Source organism: Annulohypoxylon maeteangense (genome assembly GCF_022496945.1).
Source record: "Annulohypoxylon maeteangense strain CBS 123835 unplaced genomic scaffold GGS22scaffold_24, whole genome shotgun sequence".
Taxonomy (NCBI): domain Eukaryota; kingdom Fungi; phylum Ascomycota; class Sordariomycetes; order Xylariales; family Hypoxylaceae; genus Annulohypoxylon; species Annulohypoxylon maeteangense.
The window spans coordinates 321,479-342,738 of NW_025953271.1; the positions used below are offsets into that span (position 1 = coordinate 321,479).

The window sequence follows — 21,260 nt, forward strand, 5'->3', positions numbered from 1 at the left end:
AGATTCTATTAATTCCGTGCAGATCCCCCCACTAGCCCGCCTTATTTCTCTGTCCCCTCCCGCCCCTAAGTACCCTTTAGTACCTACCTCTCATGGATATACATCAATCGTTATCATAGGTATACCAGGATACATCAGTCTTCTGGAAACGTTTAAGGTCAATGTGGGTACTTGAATATATATGTGTTCGGCCTTTTCGGCATTGCAAACAAACTACTGGTTGCTTTGACCTACCCGCCTACATAGTAGGTAGTACATACGTGCTTGAAATGTGCCTTCAGATGTCCCGCAAGACTACATGTACTATTAGTATGTATTGAACTTAATACATACCATGCGTACAGTACTAGGTCAAGTGCTATACCGCGAAAAGACTAAATAGAAGTGACACGACAGCAAGGCCAAGGAAGGCAGAATGGTAAGGAAGGGCATGGTCGTACCCGAGATTCTAAAAGAAGGTTCTAGGCCATCGTTAGCCATCCCCGAATAGATGAACGGTGCAGCTGCCACCCGAATCATCGTGACAACCTTGACAATCGTGACAGCCGCGGGATATGCGACACCCACCCAATGTCGTCATTTGTCTTACAGTGCCCCCTCCCCTTGTGGCTTTTTCTTGGCTGCATTGCAGAAAGAAGTTACGAGTCTTTTTAAGTCTTACGATTTTTCTACCATACTGCCATATTGCCATAGCACCGTATTATTTATTACTCCAAGTCCGGATCTAAGACCCGTTTATTTTACAAACCACGTGTATTCAAGTATCATGTATCACTTATCACTTATCACACAACAAGTCACGTAACATTGCCGACGAAAACCCTTAGGTCCCTTATTTTTTTTCATATGTACATACTTCTTTATTTTCCCCGTTCCTTCATGAAAATGCAGCGTCAGGAAGTCGTTCGATATCAAATGTCAATGCAAGTTATGGTACTTCAATGTGGAGATAAAGATCATAATATTAGGTAATGATATATCCTACTAGCTAACTAGGTACCTAGACCTACTTGGGTATATCACATCATTATAGAAAACCCGCCTTTTTATGGAAGTTGATACAAATAGCAACAGTCGAGGCAATAGATTCGGTATCGGGATAAGATCTTCCCTCCTACTCTTCAGCTCACTAATGCGAGGCTGTAAGACAAAGGAGGGTCATTCAACCTATCCTCTCCTTGCCTCCTTACTCTGTACATTGAGAACAAATCCGCGGAGAAGAAGCCAAAAGGAACATAAAGCTGATACTATCACGGCTGGATTGATGGCTGATCTACCTCATCCATGACAATATCATGAGATAATTAAGTGCATAAAGGTACGTGCCTCGACCGATCTACCGTAACAGCGTAGCTTTACAACTAGGTAAGCAGCTGCATCTAAGGAGTTGAGATGGAAGAAACCCATATTATGAGGCTTCTTGCATTGATACTAATACTTACGTCAGCTAAACATTCCACTCCATGATCTATCAATAACTAGTGGGATTTATGAACGATTCCTTTACTAGGGAAATCTCGTCGTATATATCCTACTTCGTATAGCCTACCAACCTAGGCAGATGTCTTACTAAGACGAACATTTGTGGCTGATCGACTTTGACAGAAGAATTCGTACTTTGTATGGGCCAGTCCATCTTCCGGGGCGGCTTGCTCGGATTCAATGCGCATATTCTACATAAATATCAACATTTATGGTGTGAAAAGAGTGGCCTGGGTCAGTGAGGTATACGATATGTTTCGTTTTTGCATAGCCGTTTCCGTATTCCTAGATACCCCACGGGAGGAGATTTGAAGCACCCCTGGTAGCATCAGTGAACCAAACTAAACCCTAGGAGCCTCCTTTAGCTGAATGGCACACAGAAGATAACCAACTACCTATGCAGAAAGCAACATATCAGAAGCTATGTATGATAAGATAGGTACTTACATACTCACATATTATCAAATATTCTCAAAGGTTTTAAATAGCCTCATCCAATTGAGTAACACTGCATACGATTCCAATATGTCATTGCTTTAAAGTGGGCTGATTTCACATTTCCCATGAGTACCTATCTACCTAGGTACCTAAGTTATCCAAGGTCAGCCAGCCAGCCAGCCAGCCTCTTTGGCAAGGCACATGCCTGGCCTTCTGTCAGAGATAATGAGCGGCTTGCCTGTTGAATCATAGGATCGATAAGGAGTGCTCCGATAACTTCTATTGGCAATAGGTATCTATTGGCAACTCCGAGTCCTAGAATGTTGAGAATCAAGATTCCGGAAATGCATGAAATCACAATCACAACACTTTAACAATTCCTGCAAGGCCTTCTTCAGAAAATTAGTGTCCAGATGAATTCTTCGGGCATAAGTCGCGTGTCCACGAGGTCCTAAAGGCGAGTTGCCCTCGACTACTAATTCAACAACCTCTCCGTAACTTAATGCCTTTCGACTAAGAAAAACATACGGAGAGAAGAAATTATTGTCAATTATTATGTCTGTCATATAATAGCCATAGCTAGGCTAAATTCTCTAGCATATCAGGCCGACGTACGCCCTCCAGCGACACCCAACGGCACTACCGAGAAAATAGAGGTTGCCATTGTATGCATCTCAGTTCCTTCAGCTATCAAACATACGGCTTCCATCGGAGAACCGTTCAACCCGGGCCTTTCCACCCCGAGCTCCCCCGACATGCATTACTACTACATAGTGACGCAAGAAGCAGCGTTACCGACAGACAGAGGTCGTCGTTGCAGCAATCACACATCGATGAGCACCCCACCAAAAATTACTACTACACATATGAAACCTATTGGAGCAGCATCCATTATATAAGACCTGGATGCCAATATCATCAATATGGTACGCGTGTGTGAGGCTTTTCGATTCGTTGTCGTGGTTTATCCAAGTATGCCACCCAAAGGGCTACTTAACCAAGGAAGATATGCTACGGTAAGGGTGACATGGAAATATTAAAACCCATTGATAAGCAAATAGCCTTCCGAGTTAGTGAGTCTTCTTGTTAAGAGTTGAATTAGTATCGATGCCACATGAAAGGTTTAGATTTTGATAGAGACAAATGGAGTCAGTAAGATGATTATACCATCCACTTTTAGTATCTTGATTCAACATACATATAGCATGGCAATTCTAGAACATCTTATCATAGGAAAGAGGAGACTAACCAATGACTCTCCCTTGTTACGACGGGACGAAGCGTGGAATAAACCCGACTGGCTCGAACTTCTCAACTAGACCAAGATTTATGTGCCTATCGCAGAGCTAAAACACCATGAGCTCCCGTGGAAGCTAGTTGGACATCCAACCATTTAAATAAAGAATTCAAATAGGGACAATCGATATATTTCACGACGACACAATCTCAATAACCTAGTTCGCATGTTGCGACGGCTAAACTTGTAAATAAAACTAGAAAAAGTGTACCTAATATTTATGGATAAATTAGTTCCTAATATATTGCAGAGCTCAAGACATCATGTTAGCCTCCATAAGTCGAAGAGATGTATGTATGTGCATAATGATGAGATATGACTACTTTCCAAAGAGAATAGCGTAGGTTCCAAGTCTTTAAGCTGGTTAAAGATGGATCTATGAGATGATGGAATGATGAATATCTATATGTAGGTACTAGCTCATAGATAGAAATATGTTATATACATAGGCGCCTAGGTAATTTAATAAGGAATTTCACACCAACATATCCCTTCCTACTTTACGTGAAGGTGCCTACCTAGGTCCTAGGTAGGTAGACTTATAAGTATGAGGCTAACGTTAATAGTTTTCTAGTTATACTTAGTACCAATTACTCTCTACAGAGCTTCGTAATACCCATGACCAAATGAGGGATCCCTCAAGGGTCCCTTTATTTTCTAACCTTTGGGTGAACATCAACCCCCCCCCCCCCCCTTCCCGCTCAAGATACCACAAGAGGTAATTGCAATTTGACAACAGTGCCGTTCGTGAATCATGACATCAGATGTACGGAAGTCAGTGTACATCACTGCTGTAGACAGTTGAGAGCTTCACACGGTCAAAGACCGAAAGACTTCTCTCCCTTGATCTAGTTGTCTAGATTGCAGGTTTATCAGAGGTCTAGTATACCAGAGAGCCAGCGGCTAGTATTTAGCTAATTGGTGAGCAGGATTGGGGCTCTATACGTAGGAGCCTACGAGAAGTCCTGGGTGCTAGGTACCTAAGCAGGCACGTTCATTGTCGCGAACATTTATATCAGCGTTATAGGCACCTAATCCACAATAGAATAGATACCTATACATTAAACGCTTTGGATTCGAGTATGAGGACTCCAAAACTTGATACCGCACTACCTAGGTACTACAACTGTCAACATAAGCTTAAGCAGTACTATGGCCAAACCAACTGCAAATACCTAGCGCACTGACTGGGTAGGTGTTAAGGTCCTCACTTCAAATGTGAGATCATGTCACAATTCATGTCATGGTCCTAGCGTGATATGGAAAAACCAAGTCACGAATGTATGAGGCATAATCTATAGGTAGACGTTTACTCTGTCTAGAGTGGCTAGTTAGCGCGAGTTCCTAAACATCTCATTTATATAGACCTTGTGTTTCTCATTATGCACCGGGTTATGGACGCTTAGATAATTTCGGGAGAGCATGCAGGAAACGGCGGTCATTAACACGCAACATAAGAAAGATTAAAGGGGTTTAAGACCACGTTGCTAAGTCAACATGACAAGAGTTGAATCAAATTCATGTAGCCACATAAAGATATATAATGGGTAAGTAGGTAGCTATTGGGAAATCACCCCTGAGCCCCTGAACCTCAGAAGAGTCTATCGGAGTAGTCACGTATGAGCTACCAGGTAAGGCAGCTTCGTCACGAGCCTATGCCGTACTCACTATCGGTGAACTCCGATCGTAGCTATTAGTGTCTCGGCCAACAATTCACTGGATAGGATCACAGAGTATATCACCGATACGGCATTTCCGTGATTGGAAATCGATTATTCCCCAAGGCCGGTGGCTGTGCCTGAGACTAGATATCTACATAGATAGCACATCTTTAACTATGTCAACTCTCCTTCTAGAGAATCATTTCATTGTGATCTACTAGGGGTATAAACATTTGCCAACGGTAGCTCGGCATATTTCAACCTCGTAGGTCACAGGTGAAGGATATACATACCAGCACCTTCTGATAGAGGCTCGGATCTACAGACTGCAGGTAGCGTATGACCGACCCACGCGGGAGATCGGTGAGACTAGAAGAGCTAGAGAATTATAGAATAATCAGATGCTACTTACCTGAAGAGCGAATGGCAATTTTATTTCATCAAGACAGGGACAGCCCTTGCGGCGTCCATTGCTAAGGCTAAATCCTTCAACGGTTTGCTTTCACTGCAATCCGAGAACACGATGTGTAATTGAGACGAATTCAAGTACTTCAGGTACCCAAGTATGTACTAGCCAAGGCAAATGAAGATACGGGACAAGTATCAAATAGATGTTTGCTTGATGGGACAGTCGGAAAATTTCGTCGAGTTTGGATATACTGGGTTTGTTCTGAATGCGAGGCACGACTTTTGAGGCTACCACCAACATGTAAGAAAACAAGCCGACGGGTCTGAAAGATTTTGCTAGACCTCTCGTTATTTATTAGCGAGGTATCGCTCAGTGGCACCGAAATCGTGCCAACTCGAATTGCTCGTCCACGACAAACTCGCACGTATACGAGTCTAAAAACAAATAAATTGTCCGTAAATCTTTAGCTTCGAAATTTGTGTTCTTGTTTGTCGTCGTCGTCTGCACTGACCACGATGTATGTAACAAGGTAACGCAGCTTAGACAAGCCTAGACGAGCCACGATGGCGTGTTACCTCTGAAAGAAGACTTATTAGAAAACCGTGCCTATGAGTCGGCAACTTAGTTGCAAATGAAGTAGACGGATTACCAGTTACCGAATACACGGATTAGGTATCAAGGAATGACTGCACAGACTTTCTTGGCTCTTCGGAAAATTCCTGAATGCGATGATGATGGTTTTTTTGTCTTTTCCTATTTTGTCATAAATTCGAAACACATGAGTGGGGAGTATGCTTGAAATAGAAAGCTGATTAGATCTTTTTAGCAGAAACAGGGGCTCGCCATTCTAGACTTGGCTGGATTAGGGCACAATGTCTGTACCTACCTAGGTATGTATGTAGTACCCTTCCTGCCTTCCCAAGCGCACTTTCCAAGCGCATTGTGTAATTTCCCGATAGAAACAAGTGATAATATTCAATGGATTCACTGACAATGAGGCGCGACGTATGTATCTAATAGACCGCCCTCCTTCAATTTCAAGACTGTATTTTATCATGAATTTTAATAAAATAATCCAGCCAATCTGAAGAGATTCATCGGTAGCACGACTAAGTAAGACATTATTTTTCAAGGTTCGCCGTGGAGCCACCAATCAAAAATGTAGCCTTGTAATGTATCTAGGTATTTAAGCTGGGCTAATAGATTTGAGAGCGGCAAAAGGGGAAAGAGAGATAGTTGTGTGGATATCTTGACGCTTTCTAGATTATTAGAAGACTAGGTAATACCTAGAATGTTAGGGGAAATCTAGAAAAAAAAATTGAAGAAAGAAGCCGCGCCATCCAATGGATTACGGCGTCTGCTGACGAAGCCCTAAGGTCTAGGCGTCGAGAGGAAATCCTTCGCGCCGGTGGGCTAGTGACGACACACGAAGGGAAGCGCCAATGATGGCCTATATGAGGGTCGATAACCTTCTCGGCACATTGATTTGAACGTATGGTTGTGGATCTTGGTTCAATGATAATTTATGCCGACTCTCACTTGATTTTCCGGGAAACGCAAACCACTCTGGTATGGGCAGAGAATAGATGATAGACAGGCATTCCAAGACAACATGGGTTCGGCATAATTGATGAGCAACAGATTGCCCCCACAAAGTAAAATGGTTGCTTGAACGACTAGAACGACTTGCGACAATTGGTAGGCTGTTTAGTAAGTTAGGTGACTTCTAAGGGACTTGTAGATGACTTTGCGGCGTCTATCTGCTCTATTTCAGCGGTGGCAACGTTTCTTGTCCCTGCGAAGATCTCAAAAAGCTCCTCTTTTTCTATTCAATCCATCCAATCTCTGCAAAGCATCATCGGTACGTACCGAGATATGTATCGAGTACTCTTTGTCGAAAATGGCAATTGATCAATTTGAATGGTTTGTGTGGAAAATTGAGGGGTTCAGCACGTACCAAATACTCCACGCATCCCCCTGTCCCAAATGACGGAAAGCATTGACGACACGGTCTGGGGTTTTAGCCCCGCTAGTCTCAACTTTAACGAGACCTGTAACGTTCGCTTTCCATTTTCAGTTCTGACAACTGATTAGTCGAGTTCAATGTTGAAGATATGAACCCCTTCATATTGTTTTTGTAACCAGGCACCACCTTCATATCGTATTTCGAATGCGCAGATACCGTCACTAGGTCACAGGTATCAACCTAAAGTACGAAGTAACCCTCAAGCAACACATCCGCTCAATGCGCATATGCGCAACCACCAGATAGAAATAAGATCGCATATTATGACGATCAATTAGGAATCTTGGGTTTGTTAGAACATCCTCCGTCTGACGTGATCTACGCCAAGTACAATTACATAACTCTCAATATATAAGTTGATTTCTTTTTTAAAACTTTCAATATTAATATTGATTACCACAGATCTAGTAAAATCTTTATCATTAATTACACGTGAGTGAGAATAATGCATGCAGTCCAGGTGATCCAATAAGTCAAGATTGATATAATCAATACTAGGTACTGCATTTCTGGCAGTCATTACTACTAGGTATGTCACGGGTAGCATTAAGCACTTACGTACATGTGATGATGCGGCCAATTATCATGGAGTCTTGTCCCAAAACGGTAGGCAAAAAGATCAAATATGTTTAATTCGGGCTGCACCTGTACAACACTTGTAGGGAGTTATATGTACATGATCTCATTTTTCAAATATTTCATAGGTACATATAATCTAGAGTAATTTTAATGGTAATTTGAGGTAACTCTCATCTGACGATAGTCATGCAAACATGTATACAAACTTGTATATGTGTACTGTGTTTGAGGTTAGAAGGCACAGCCTAGCAACCCCTGATTGCTGGGACAGAACGACAGGACAAGGGTAGAGTAGAGCATTGACCAACCAAAATTCCCCATGCTATTCAGCAACCTTCCCAATACATCGTCCACTTCCCATCTCACGCCGGCAAGGCTCCTTCTTTTCTTAGTTACGTCTTTACTTTCGTTCCTTCCATGCACTTGTGGACTGGTGGTCACTTGTTTCCCTCTCTCGGTATCGTCGATTTGTCCACATTTCATCACTTACATTCCCTCACACTCTTTTCTACACCATTCTTCCATTCATTTGTGAAAAATCCATCCATTCATTTCTCTCCCGGTAGGGATTTGGTGATCGGTTCTTCCGTTCACTCTCGACTGTTCTGGTAGCCCTTCGACTAGCTGCGCGTTGACAGGCGAACCTCTGATATCATTAATATCGTGGCTTAACCTCACAGCATAAGAATACGACGCGAATAGCAACGAAGCAACTGTCAGTTACCTGGGCTACCGGTTACCTTAAAAACACAGTGCCTGGTATAAGGAATTAAGACGGGTTCCCGCAAAGTTGACTCACCTTGCACACGATCTAGTGAAGTCGAATTCGGAACCTCATAATTCGTCACACACCCTGCTACCGTTCACCACCTTCCATCTACTACTTACCTCCTCACCTACCATCAAACCAGACGACGCGAACTTAACTTATCCTTTGATTTCTGATTGCCATGGGCTACTTCGTGGAACACTAAAAATTTCTTTTCGTTCTACACCAAACTTCCTTCTTACGTTGACCGTCAGTTAATTCATTCCCGGCCGACTAGTTTGGTCATTGAGATACCCCGTGATATTTGACTTCGATTCATTTCAATTTCCTTCTTTGATACCTCAACCTCTCCACGGACGTCGACATAGAATCGACGCATACCAAAAGATTATATTCATTACCATATCAGTTTACTTACCTCTACGGACCGGGCTACATGATGAAGATGCTATTCGCCGTTGTCGCCCTCGTTCCCCTTCTCTTGGGTCAAGGTGGCGCCCAGATATTGCCTTGTGCAGTGAGTATCTGATTCCTTTGTTTGGATAAATCATTTCACATAGCTTCATTCATATTGAGATGATATCTTAAAATTATCACACCCCATTTCCCTTCCTACTGAACGACATACTCGGGACCTTACACGTATCGTATCGTATCATGTCATACTTTTTATATACATATTGTAGCTAACGATGTATCCCTCTAGGCTGGCTGTGTCAGTGGTGTCTTTGCCAATGCCGCCAACATGGGATGTGCCATGAATGACATTCTCTGTGTCTGTGGCAAGTCTACCGATTTTTCGGACGGTATTCGCGATTGTGTCAACCAGGCTTGTCCTGCTGCGGATGTAGCAGCTCAGCTTCCTCTTGCCCAGAGTGCCGGTACCGATCAATGCAAGAGTAAGTAAATGCAACACCTCATCTTATGACGACTATTGACTAACCCAAATTCTGCAGCTGCATCAGCTGCTGCGGCAACTCCTACAACTAGTACTCCGGCGCAATCCCAGGTTACTCCACTTACCCAGCAAGCCGCTGCTTCACCTTCAAGCACAGCAACAGAGACACCTGCTGAGACTACCGAAACTACTGCGACTCCTATCTCAACAACTAGTCCTGTCTCAACGCCTACAGCACAAACTACCGAAGCGGCTCTTAGTGTCGCATCTACCGACTCGGGTGCTACCAGCACGACCTCAGCTGCTGATCAATCTTCGACTGATTCTGCTGTAAGTAAACTGTCGTATCCTCACATGCGGTGACATAATAATAACTGGGATACAGTCGACAGCTATGTCAAGCACTACAGATTCAGGTGCCGCAAGTGGTGCTACTGCTGCGGCGGACAGCTCTGGCAGTGGATCGCCGTCTACCTCGAGTGATCTGTCTGTTGCCGCCCGAGCTGGTATTGGTGCTGGCTCTGGTGTCGCAGCTGTCCTACTTGGCATAATCGCTTTCTGTCTACTCACGCGCCGCCGAAAGCAGAAAAGGGCGGCTCAACAGAAGTCTATGCAGATCTTGCAGCCTCTCCCCGGCTCGGGACGACTGTACGCCAACAACATGCGCCAGGCCGATGCGTCTCTATCTAAGACATTCACTCAATCGCCTCTATCCAAGAAGTCGAATCAACCTGCCGCGCGCGCCCCTTCGCCCACAACCCCGCCGTACTCACCCTCTGTTGCCTCTTCGTATGATCCGGATCTTGACTTGAACGCGCGTCGATACGAGGACCTGACACCTCGAACCCAGCCCCGAACGATGATCTAATCGGTCTTCATACGTTTCGCCTGCCTACCTAGGTAGGCACCGAATTATTTTCACTTGGGGATTTTATTATAGGTGCGGATGCGTTCTCCTAGAAATTCGAAGTCGAGGACCAATTTAACCCTACTACGGTGTTATTTTTGGAGGCTTACTCTGGGAGGTTCACGCTTACGCCGGCCTTCTAATCTGATTATCATCAGAAAGTCTAGGAGGTATTCGAGTTTTCATCATTTTCTGATTTCCACACGAACTAGTAATTGTGGCCGAATGGCAGAAACCAGATAATGTAGCTAGCACACAAACGAATCAATTCCCCAGAAAGCTTAATGATACGCGCAAGCTTCTTATGTGAAAACTTGTATGGTGATTTGTTGTTATGCGATTCCTGCCCAGCTTCTAAAACATCATTGTTCACGTAGCTCGCGATTGAAATATCTGGATCAGATGAGAAGCTAGATATAAGATCTTAGCACCCGAGTCCCGAGTCTGTTTCGTAAAATCTTGTAGTATTCTTTATTTCGATCATAGCGGGACTCATCATGTTATCCCTTGAGCGAATTGTTTGTTAATTGTATGATACATGTATCGAGTCGAGTCGATACTATCTCTCCTACAAGCATGTACAATATAGATGCCCGATCCAAGGTAGTAGAGTTATATTTTCTTTCTGTTGTTTCTTCCACTGCACTAGTTACACATCACCAGCTATAATACTGCCTTTGAGCCGTAACCGGCCGATTCGGCAGATGTACCCAAGGAGCCTTCTTGATTTGCTTTTCGACCCTATCATCGTGCTGCCGTAACCTAGTTTTCTCCTCCTTTAGGACGATTGAGATTGCTATAGAAGAAGAAATCATTATTAGATTAGCTCAGAACTTTCAATTCGCGACGTATACTCCCTCGGGGGGTTTTTTGGAGGGGTTTTTTATTTTAACAATTGGTGGGTTGAGGTCTTTAACGATAAAGAGAGGGGGGGTGGATCACTCACAAGCCGACGGCTTCCACATCATGGTCATTCGGCCGCGAGCCATGAAGTGTATCCTCTGGCCTATCCACATGCGCTTACCGACCCAGGACTGGTCGACGTATAAGTTCGTCGGATCCTTCACCTCCATCCACTTGCCGTCCTTGGTCTGGATCTGCCGCGGCTTATCGAAGACCTTCCCGTCAGCGACGCCAAGACCCATACCACGCTCGGCGATGGCCGCATCGCGCGCAAGTTCCAGCTGCCACTTCACCTCGCGAGCCATCTTCTTCTTGCTGAACCGCATCTGGGTTATCGCGTCGTCGACAGTCTTCCCCACAATCTGCCGCGACAGGAACATGAGCCTCTTGGTGCTTGTCGGCAGGACGTCGCTCATGCTCGTGTGCTCCTTCTCGGTGAGTTTGATGCGCTGGGCCTTGGTTAAGGGTTTATCGGCGTCGCGAACCATCTGCCGGACCTTCTTCTTGAGAAAGCGCACGCGCCACCGCGGATCCGGATCCAGCGCGCGCTGCATATGCTCTTTCACAGTGCTCGGTTTGTACATATCGTGAGGCGAGGTCTTGGATATTTCGTCACTGGGGTGTCCGGGATCGTCTTGGACCTCCAACTCATCCTCGAAGATGGATGACCCTCGTGTTCGATCCAAGCTTTGCCGCATTAAACGCTTCTGGCGTTCCATCGCCGAGTCCTTCTTAACCTTGTCTACCGTATTCTGGACAACTTTGGGACTGAGACCCCAATTGAAGGCGCGTCGCTGTGTTTGGGGAAGCAAGTATTGTAAGTGTAGGCATGGCCTGCTAGCTGCGGCTTGGGATGCTATGACGTTTATGATTAGTATATAGGCACAATAAGAGCGATTTGATGCATATGAACATACCGGTGGCGGCTATCCGCCGCGCGGGTAAGTGTAAGCTCATAGCTTGGATGAATTGGGTGATATGACAATTTGAAATGAAGCTGTCTATCAATATATCAATATATCAATATATCAATATGGCCTGCGAACCATTACTTGAGCCTCATAGAAAAAAGTGTAGACGTTGGAATTTGAATTGCCGGAGATAATCCGAATGGGAGAATTAAAAAAAAAAATCCTTAGGTAGTAAGGTACGTACATTGGCAGCACGTGATTTTTATTACAGACAGAGCTTCCCCATCTACGAATAAGCTTCGCGCGAATTGGGAAACATCATCGAACCACTTTCAGCACTTCCAACTTTCATTTCAAACGATAGACGCTAATTCTCCTGTTACCTCTACCTCTTAATCGTCTATCCGAAGTCAACATTCGAAATGGCAATTAAACCTATTACCGGCGTAAGTATCCCTTTGCGCTCAATTACTGCGTGCGCATACCCTCCTACCGAGTCATTGGGTCTAATTTTGTGTCGTTGTAGATGCTCCGAAGGGGCCTTGTTACCGACCTCGGCATTGGACTTGGTACGTTTACTCTACCACCCCACCGACCATTTCCACGATATCCGGAACTCGAAGCCAATATGTAGATGGCACTGCTGGTGCTCTTTGACTAATCCGAATCGTAGGACTCGGCGTAACTTTCGCTAGCCTATACTGGTACGGGGGCCATTCTTAATTTCTATCTTTTTGAAAGAGACTTGGTCAATCGAGGCCGGGATAGAATCATGATAGGCTAACTTGCGCGCTCAAGGCACGGATACCACATGCCGCGCACCCACGCGCGAGACAACTTTTACAAGAAACTTGAGGACGAGCGGGCCTCACGGATGATCTAAGAGGATGGCGAGGGGTTACCTAGGTGAGGGGGAAGACATGCACATACCAAAGAGGGCGAAACATCGGACACTAGACGAGAACGTCATTTTTTCTATCCAGGTTGAGGTTAGAGAATGCTATAGACGATAGTTAGGCTTCGAGAGCTGGACGGCCGACTGTATTATACGAACGAAACCCGCCCACCGAAATCAGACTTCGAGAGTATTCTCATCCACATGAGTTGTTGTTATTAGTCGTGACTAGTTCGTATGAAAGCCTATTGGTATCGATATTGGTAACTGGATAATTGAGATATATGTTGGAAAATAAATACTAAGTCATCTGAGGACATAGTATAGATAGGGTATGGGTCGATTTATCACGATTTATAACCGAGGTCAGAAGGTAAGAAAACGTACGAGTGATTATGGGAAGTGCCAAAATGTAAAATAAAGAGTTTACTAAAACTGGCATTTGATTCTATTATTAAATAGCAAACGGGAAGGTATAAGTTGCAAATACCTAAGCTGCAATTGATTGATTAAGTTATGAGTTATGAGTTAGGGGTTATGTTATGCTGGATGTTGTACCCCCACCATCATTCTTCGTCTTATTCGCCTCCCATATTGTAGTCTCAACCATAAAACTCCCTTTCTTATCCTGACATCTAATTCGAGCTCGAAGAATTAGCTAAATTTAACACTCGAAATATTGAATGGGTGAATAAAGATAAGTAAAGAAAATAAGTAGCCTACCGCCGAAACCACCGCTGTACCGGCCAGCATCGCACGGGGCTGTTTGCGACTTTTGGCCGGTCGATCTGGCACTCGTATTGGACCATAGAAAAGAGCTCGCAGGTAGATAGGTCGATACGGCCGCCTTTGCGTACCTTTCCATCGTCGACCTGAATCTCGGACTCGAGCTGCGAGGCAGGGAAGTAACGACACGGCGGCGTCATTGCTCTTTGGGGGGTTGCCCGTAAGAGGTGGCTTATGAGATCAGTATGAGAGGAGTAGTAGGAAACGATCGAGGAGAATGAATGCTCCGGCAGCGAAACACGTCGGCGCGAAACTACTCGGAGAGGTAGAAGAGAGTAGTTTAGAAGAGGTATGTATTATGTTTTAAGTTTTTTTTTTTCTTTTTTTAAAAATTTTCTTTTGTGTTTGGAAGATGTAAACGAGATCTTGAATGTTGAGAGTTCAATTAAACCTCCAGTTATTAATCCTTATCTTATCGCCGTCTCTCATACCCCCCTTTAAGTCACCTCTATATGAATTAGGTATTGAGCAATCATCTTGATATAATCACACGACTAATATATACATTATAGCTCCTGGATTCTCTCCGTGTCAACATAATAGGCGGGGCTGCTTCTAATATCCGACCAGAAATTCCAGTCCCAGCTTTAGCCAACATCGCAACCCGGTATCACAAAGCGACGCAATCCTCACCACCGCCCGTTTTATCAGTGAGCGGGCGTTACTTACCGTTGCTGTACCATCTAATCTCGACTCTCATTGCCGACCCGCACAACTACACCGTAGTCATTGTCGACGCGGAGAGTCGCTTCGACGTCACCCGTCTTATCTCTTCCCCTATTTCCTCAGACCCCGCCTCTCATCAACCAAGTGGTAGCAACAGTAGTAACTATCCGGCAAAAGTCCCGGATCTTCGCCACGTTCATATATATCGCCCGGCACGTGGGCAAGAGGAAGTGCGAGCTGCCGTCGCGGCGGCGGACCAGTGGATGTTATATGGGAACCACGGCAGCCGGGCGCGGGAGTGGTGGGGTACGGTGGTGATTGGTGGGGGTAGCGGGGCAGGAGGAGGTATGAGTGTGAAAGGAGATGTGAACGCTGGCTGGAAGGGATGGTTGAGGGTTGAACGAGAAGAGGTTTCTGGGTTCCCGGCCGGGGTTAGTGTAGAGGAGGCGCTGCATGATAGGGGGAAGAGGCAAGAAGTTGTCGATGCTGCTGGGTGGGTGGCGATGTCGAGAGTTGGGGGATATGTGTGGAAGGATGTGTGACTTGATTTGGGGGAGTTATAATAACGAATATTTGTAATTGTTGTTTGCAAAGATGACGAGAGGCGGCGTAGGGTGGGTGGGTAGGTACCTGGTCCTAGATGAACGGATTCTGTTTGCTCCTCTCGTAGTACTTAGCTTTATAATATATCGTACGTACCAACTAAAATTTGATAACATTCGTCATTTTTCAGAAACATTAAATGTTGGAAATGTTATCCAATACTACCTAGTAGGTATTCGTCACTTAGGTACCTACTACATAGGTATGTACATAGGTATCCATTAATATGACAGACCCCAGACCGTTTGCTAAGCATCGGTATGGATAATAGTACCGTCCGATTAAGAAAAGTAGGGGTATTGCATATCGAAATTGAACCTGTAATTTAGGTAGGTACGGGCGACGAATAGCGTTTACCGTGGTCCACTTCCAGCCCCAATAGCCCCAGCGGGATTTAGTAAAAATTACTTCAGCTAATCCAACTACATATTTACATCTTTACACCAACGGTCAAATCAATCCTTTATCATCCATACATAAACGGTCTAGTTAACTAATTGAACCTGGTCAATTAATTGACAGACATGGATGCGATATATTAGGATTGTATATATCTTGACAAAAATACCTATACAAGATGGCACCAAATCAATACGGATCGCTCGATCCTCTTCAACAATATAATCAACTCACATTTGCCGTCATTCCTCAACAACAGCATACACAACATCCACAACACCCTCAACTTCCCCAACATCAACATCAACATCAATCTCAACTCCAATCACAACTCCATCAACATCAACATCAACACCAGCAACCCCTCCAACAAGCCCCTCCTCACCATCATCAACAGCTCCAACCCACCCCTACTACAGCTGTCCCTCCACCAACTTATCAACAACACATATCCGTACCATCCTCCTTACCATCTACCATACCATCTACCATACCATCTACTATACCATCCTCTATACCACCAGCCAACAATGGCGTCACACAACAGCAGCAACAACAGGGTGTCAACCCAAATCCTAATCCTACACAACAATCACCCTCTACTCCTATTGTGGAAATACCCACTACCACGAATAGCCCCCACCTTGATGAACCACAACGCAAACGCCGCCGCGTAGGTCGTCCCCCCAAATCGCAAGCGACAAGAGACTACCTCGACCGACGCGCCAATGCGAACCTACCTCCGCCCCCTCCTCTCCCGCCCCAAGTCCATGTGCCGCAACCGCTAAGTAAGGGCCCGTACAACACGGCTGAAGACGCCGTCTTCTCGCTGCAGCTGCACGTCTTCAGTACCGGGTACGGCGTCTCGCAAAAGCGCACGGTGAAAGAGAAGCTCCCGTCCGGGCGCTACGACCCAGCTGGCCCCGTGATCCGTAAGGACTTCGCTTGCGACCGCGGTGGCTCGGAGTTTGTGTCGCAGGGCACGGGGGAGCGACGCCGCGAGAGTAAGAAATGTGGATGTCCCTGGAAGGCGGTAGCACGCCGGCTCAAGCGCGAGGGTGATCGCTGGTTTCTCGAGGTCCTAAACCCGCGGCACAACCACCCCGTTACCTCGCCCGAGAACATGCATACGATCGCCTCGTACCGCCGGTGGCAGCGCGACAATAATGCCGGGATAAGGACGGCCGTCGGCAGATTGACGCGAGCCGCAGCGATGCCTGCGAGGCAAATTGCAGATTACTTGAAGGGCCAATTCGCGGATCCAGATCTCGATCGCATCGATAAGAACATCCTGCGCGCGCTGAGTATGAACGATGTGGAACTACCGAGCGATGGGTCGGCGCAGGGTTCGGTTGCGTTTGACGTTATAGGGAGACGGCCGACGATTATATTGCAGGAGACCCCGGGGAGCTCTGGACAGGTTGGGAATGATAGTACGGAAACGGATCCAGGTTATCCGAGACGTAGTCGTGTGGAAACTTTCAGTGGCATGGGTGTGATTCGGTTTTGAGAACAGCCTAGTGAAGGCAGAAGTGTCCGTACGCTGAGCATCGACTTACCAAGCTAGGCTGCTTCCCTCTTTACCCAGGTACCTTAAGGTCCATTGTGTGCTTACATTATGCTCGGAGGCCACTGTTTATACATGGGATACAAGTCCGTAGTGGTCGGATAATGGTAAAATATTGTAATATCATGGGAGAGGCTTCGACCATCTATCTATATGGTCACATATCTACAGTGTATATATTTTCAAATCTCAATAAATGTAAATAAGGTTACGGGTGTCAAGAGGGAAAGGGAAAAGAATCTTGAGAATATATAAGGGCTAACCAAAGATAACCAGTTCACCTACCCAGGTACCTACCCCTACTTTGTCTATGTTCATTCGGTTTTGCTTCATGCCAGACTTTCACCACATTCACATCAGTATCTAGTAAACGCAACTTTTTTAGGGTACGAATAGGTCTCAATTATTTTGTTTACGCCCATCAGTACCTAGGTAGGTACCTATCCAAGGTGGTTTTTATCAATCCCGAAGCAATCCATTATTCTATGTCCGGAAAACTCGGATTATGTAACTTTTCACTGCAGTTATTCATTCATTGGACATCCGGATTCAAGCCCGCCGCCTCAACTCGCCCATCCGATGCCTACAATGCTATGCTATAATGCGCCACTCAACCCCTGCAAATGCTCATCCCCATCCGGTACAATGCAAAAAAAAAAAAAACGATTCATCCTTCTCTTCTCGACCCTGAAAGTGCCCCATTTATTATTTTACTATGAGGGAGAAGAACCAGAAGCCGAAGCCGACGTTGAAGCTGAAGTGGTACTTTCACAACCATCTGTAGGCTTCTTTCGAATACAGCTTGTGCACGCTATTATAGTTTTTCTGCCTGAATCCCTCGTCCGGATACGTTCGTGATACTTCTTTAGATTGTCAAACCCGGTTATATCTGGACCAAATTCGTACTGCCCCGGCAGTCTCATGATGTCGTTGACGATAGGCCAGAATGCATAGTCAGCCAATGACATGGTGGGCCCTGCAATAAACTCGTTGTCTTCTGCCGCGTACGTCTCCCACACACGCATTTCGGATTGGAATGTTTTGGCGTCCAGGTTTTCCCTATGCTTTCCTAGGAGGGTCAGGGCTTCTTGGAATCGAGCTGACTCCTTCTCAACATCTCTCTGCGGCGATTGCTCTTCACGGGAGGAGTCGTTCTTTTTCTGGCCGTAGATGCGGTCAAGGTATAACATGATCTCAACGCCATCTTCTATGATCGTCTTAGAAGAATCCACGTCCACGAATTTAATGGGAATAGCTCCAGGATCACTGGCAGGCTCGCTGTCCTGCCAGTCGGAGAGAGCTGACATGCTTCCCCTCGAATAGCTGACTCCATACTCGGCTAGCATCAACTGGATTCGCATATTGACGACAGCATCCGATGATAGGAACAATCGGGGCGCGGCTGAGATATGGAGTACGTCAAACCCTTTGCCGTAATACTCGTTCCAGTCAAATTTTGTCGACAGGTTTTCCTTACTGAACGCTTTCAACATCTTGACTGCCTCGGGCGTTTGACCATTAATCACATTGTTCGCCGTCTCTCTAGTCTTTGCCGTAGCCCCTTGTCCCCATATTAATCTCCCGTCCCGGTCCAAAAAGGTTCCTATCTGTCGAAAAGTTAACGAAATGCGAGCGCCGTCATAGGCAAGCTCTGGCTCCGTCTTATCTCGGTCCATCCTCTTATCCTGACGAATACTGTGGAGCCATCGCATATTTGTCGTTAATCCCATCTTGCATAGTGAGTTGTGGGGCAAGGATGCTCGTTCAGATTTCCGTGGCGGACGTGGATGTCCAGGGTCCGAAAGCTCTCTTTTCGATCGGAAAACCATCGTCCGTTCTGCCCCCAAGCTGACATTGGCGATGAAACTATCCTGAACAATATCTAGAGTTTTGTCGCTGTGTTCCGAGATGTAGTCGTTGCCATTGCGGTAAAGTTGTATCAAAACATGATTTAAGGGATGGCCCAAGTGCTTCTCTACAGTCTCCTTGATACTACGTACGGTAGACGTGAATGGAAATAAGGGTGGTGACTCGTCGCTTGGGTGGCGGTAAATAGGCATGGTACCATCCTCGTCTACCTGTCCCTGAACAGCGACAAGGCGTGGTACCTCGCCACCTTGATGGTTCATTCGACGCCAATCTACCTCGGCTTTAATCTTCTCAAAGATATCCTCGGATAATGGGGGAAGTAAAACATCATAGATGACCTTCGTGTCACCCTCAGCCAGAGGCTCACTCTCCCTTGGGGCCATTACTTCTTGGGGCGCCATCTTGCTATTATTGTTAACTTCAACTTTCGAATCGTCTGCTGGCGTTTTTGTTTGCTGGGGAGATTTTTCGCTTGGTGTCTCACTCACAATCCCTGCTGGTGATAGGATGCTTCCCGATGAGCTAGATTGGATTATTTCTGATGATAAGTAGTCTTCATCACCTTCTAATTGGTCCTGTGTAGGAACAGTTGCTTTATGCTTTTTGTCTGGTAGTAAAATCTCCGAAGAGTGTTGATGAGGAACAATGCTATTGCTCTGTGACGCTGCTGTCAATTTTGCTGGCAGCAATGTCTTTCTAACCTCCAAAGCCTGCACATCATTATTCTTATCATGCTCACCGCTTTGTGACTCATCACGTAAGATCGTTCGATGTAGCTCGGCTCGGCTGGCTGAGTCGGTTCGACCCGATCTCGATGATGATGAATCGGCACGTGACTTTCGGTTGCTTTCTGCAGTTTTCGGTTTCACGAGATTCACCAGGGGTTGAATCGACAGTGCTGCATTTTCCGTAGATGCATTGGGCTTGGGGGTATCGACTGTACGCTCAGCACTTAGCGACAGGTTCTCAAACGACGATAAGAGTTCTGAGGCCGAGGACGTAGAAGAATCGTCCCCTCCTCCGGTACGACGTACGGTAGAGAACCTGCCGGCTGGGGATGTCGCCGGCCTATCACCTGACCTCTTTGTCTGCTTCGATTTAGGTTTAAGGGATGTTAAGACGTCTTCCGCAGCTAGAACGTCACAGCCTGTCGTGTTCGATATCTGCTTGATAGCGTTGCGATGTCGCATTATGTTATGATAACCGCTACAATCCTCGACTATGGTGATGGTATACCCATGGCTTGCAGCATCGACGGCGGTGGCCATAACCCCGGTATTAGTCGAGGAACCGCAGATGAATAGTTCCGTGACAAGTCTCATACGTAGTAGCCGAAGGAGTTGTTCTGACCTGAAAGCCGAGTAGTAGGACTTTACAACCGAGTAATCTCTCGGCCCGGTGGCAGCCTTCACGATCCGATGCATCTCTATCCCGCAGGAACCTGTCCGGACACACTTCGGTAGATTCGGGGTCTCTTGGGTTAAAAAAGCTTCGGGGCACTCGGAAGCTTGTGGTGTATGCTGCGGTGCTTGTCGACGACGGCCACGAGAATGATCCGGGGACCGAGGGTTGGACGAGCGGTCTGATGTCAAGATCTGCTCATCAAATATAGACCGTGACTTCTCAAAACGACTGGATACCCATATGATGTCGCCGCCGCCTTGTCGGAAGCCAGTTACTAAGCCTGCTATTCTATCTGGAAGATCCATGGGGTAGTTGATCGGATAGGCACCATCCTCGTCCAGGAAGTCATTCTGGGGATCGATAACAAGTAGTGCCTTACGAGTTGTCAAGGCCGGAAGAAGACTCTTGTCTATGGAGAACATGACTATGACACTATTATTAAGTTCGCCTGATATATATATCCGATATCCGATATCTGATATCCAATATATCCAAAAAAGCTCTACTAGATCACATACTTGAGTTAGGATAAAGAGTTAGAGTGTGGCGGATAATCGATGATTTGCTTACTTTCTTGCCAACAAAGACAAAGAAGTTGCTATGACATACTTGAAGACAGCAACTTAACAACCCTACACTGAAACGATAACGATACGGAGCTGCCGGCCAAGGACGTGATATAAAAAGATATAAAGATATAAACGATCAATGGTCCAGCAGTCTAGCTGTGCTTGGATATATGTATGTATCACTAGGGCTGTAGGTTAAGCTTGGCAATCCGCGTTTCGGGC

General features: G+C 45.8%; 7 protein-coding genes across 7 annotated transcripts; 4 read left to right on the forward strand and 3 right to left on the reverse strand.

Moving 5' to 3' along the window:
• The first annotated feature begins 8,762 nt into the window (after positions 1-8,762).
• On the forward strand, positions 8,763-10,606 carry GGS22DRAFT_81950 (uncharacterized protein). Its single transcript, XM_047968187.1, has 4 exons — positions 8,763-9,178; positions 9,368-9,560; positions 9,618-9,889; positions 9,945-10,606. Exons 1-4 carry the CDS (start codon positions 9,098-9,100, stop codon positions 10,425-10,427), a joined length of 1,029 nt encoding a protein of 342 aa, XP_047814518.1. The 5' UTR covers positions 8,763-9,097; the 3' UTR covers positions 10,428-10,606.
• A 306-nt stretch (positions 10,607-10,912) lies between these two features.
• GGS22DRAFT_174525 (ribosomal protein L22) lies at positions 10,913-12,404 on the reverse strand. Its single transcript, XM_047963104.1, has 3 exons — positions 12,287-12,404; positions 11,413-12,225; positions 10,913-11,262 (listed from the first exon to the last, which is right to left on the reverse strand). Exons 1-3 carry the CDS (start codon positions 12,324-12,326, stop codon positions 11,123-11,125), a joined length of 993 nt encoding a protein of 330 aa, XP_047814519.1. The 5' UTR covers positions 12,327-12,404; the 3' UTR covers positions 10,913-11,122.
• Positions 12,405-12,593: 189 nt separating this feature from the next.
• On the forward strand, positions 12,594-13,639 carry GGS22DRAFT_174526 (cytochrome-c oxidase, subunit VIIa). Its single transcript, XM_047963105.1, has 4 exons — positions 12,594-12,726; positions 12,807-12,849; positions 12,954-12,984; positions 13,079-13,639. The coding sequence occupies exons 1-4, from the start codon at positions 12,703-12,705 to the stop codon at positions 13,161-13,163; spliced, it is 183 nt and encodes a 60-aa protein (XP_047814520.1). The 5' UTR covers positions 12,594-12,702; the 3' UTR covers positions 13,164-13,639.
• GGS22DRAFT_174527 (uncharacterized protein) lies at positions 13,625-14,297 on the reverse strand (the record flags this gene model as incomplete). Its single annotated transcript, XM_047963106.1, has 2 exons — positions 13,899-14,297; positions 13,625-13,810 (listed from the first exon to the last, which is right to left on the reverse strand). Coding segments are annotated over exons 1-2 (298 nt in total), but the record flags the coding sequence as incomplete, so codon positions are not given.
• On the forward strand, positions 14,179-15,169 carry GGS22DRAFT_193065 (uncharacterized protein; the record flags this gene model as incomplete). The annotated part of the gene is made up of 2 exons (XM_047965341.1): positions 14,179-14,250; positions 14,474-15,169. 2 exons carry the CDS (start codon positions 14,179-14,181, stop codon positions 15,167-15,169), a joined length of 768 nt encoding a protein of 255 aa, XP_047814522.1.
• Positions 15,170-15,666: 497 nt separating this feature from the next.
• Positions 15,667-17,464, forward strand: GGS22DRAFT_174530 (uncharacterized protein). The gene has a single exon (XM_047963107.1). It carries the CDS (start codon positions 15,808-15,810, stop codon positions 17,137-17,139), a length of 1,332 nt encoding a protein of 443 aa, XP_047814523.1. The 5' UTR covers positions 15,667-15,807; the 3' UTR covers positions 17,140-17,464.
• Positions 17,465-17,540: 76 nt separating this feature from the next.
• GGS22DRAFT_174532 (uncharacterized protein) lies at positions 17,541-21,062 on the reverse strand. Its single transcript, XM_047963108.1, has one exon. The coding sequence runs from the start codon at positions 20,889-20,891 to the stop codon at positions 17,910-17,912; it is 2,982 nt and encodes a 993-aa protein (XP_047814524.1). The 5' UTR covers positions 20,892-21,062; the 3' UTR covers positions 17,541-17,909.
• Positions 21,063-21,260: the final 198 nt, after the last annotated feature.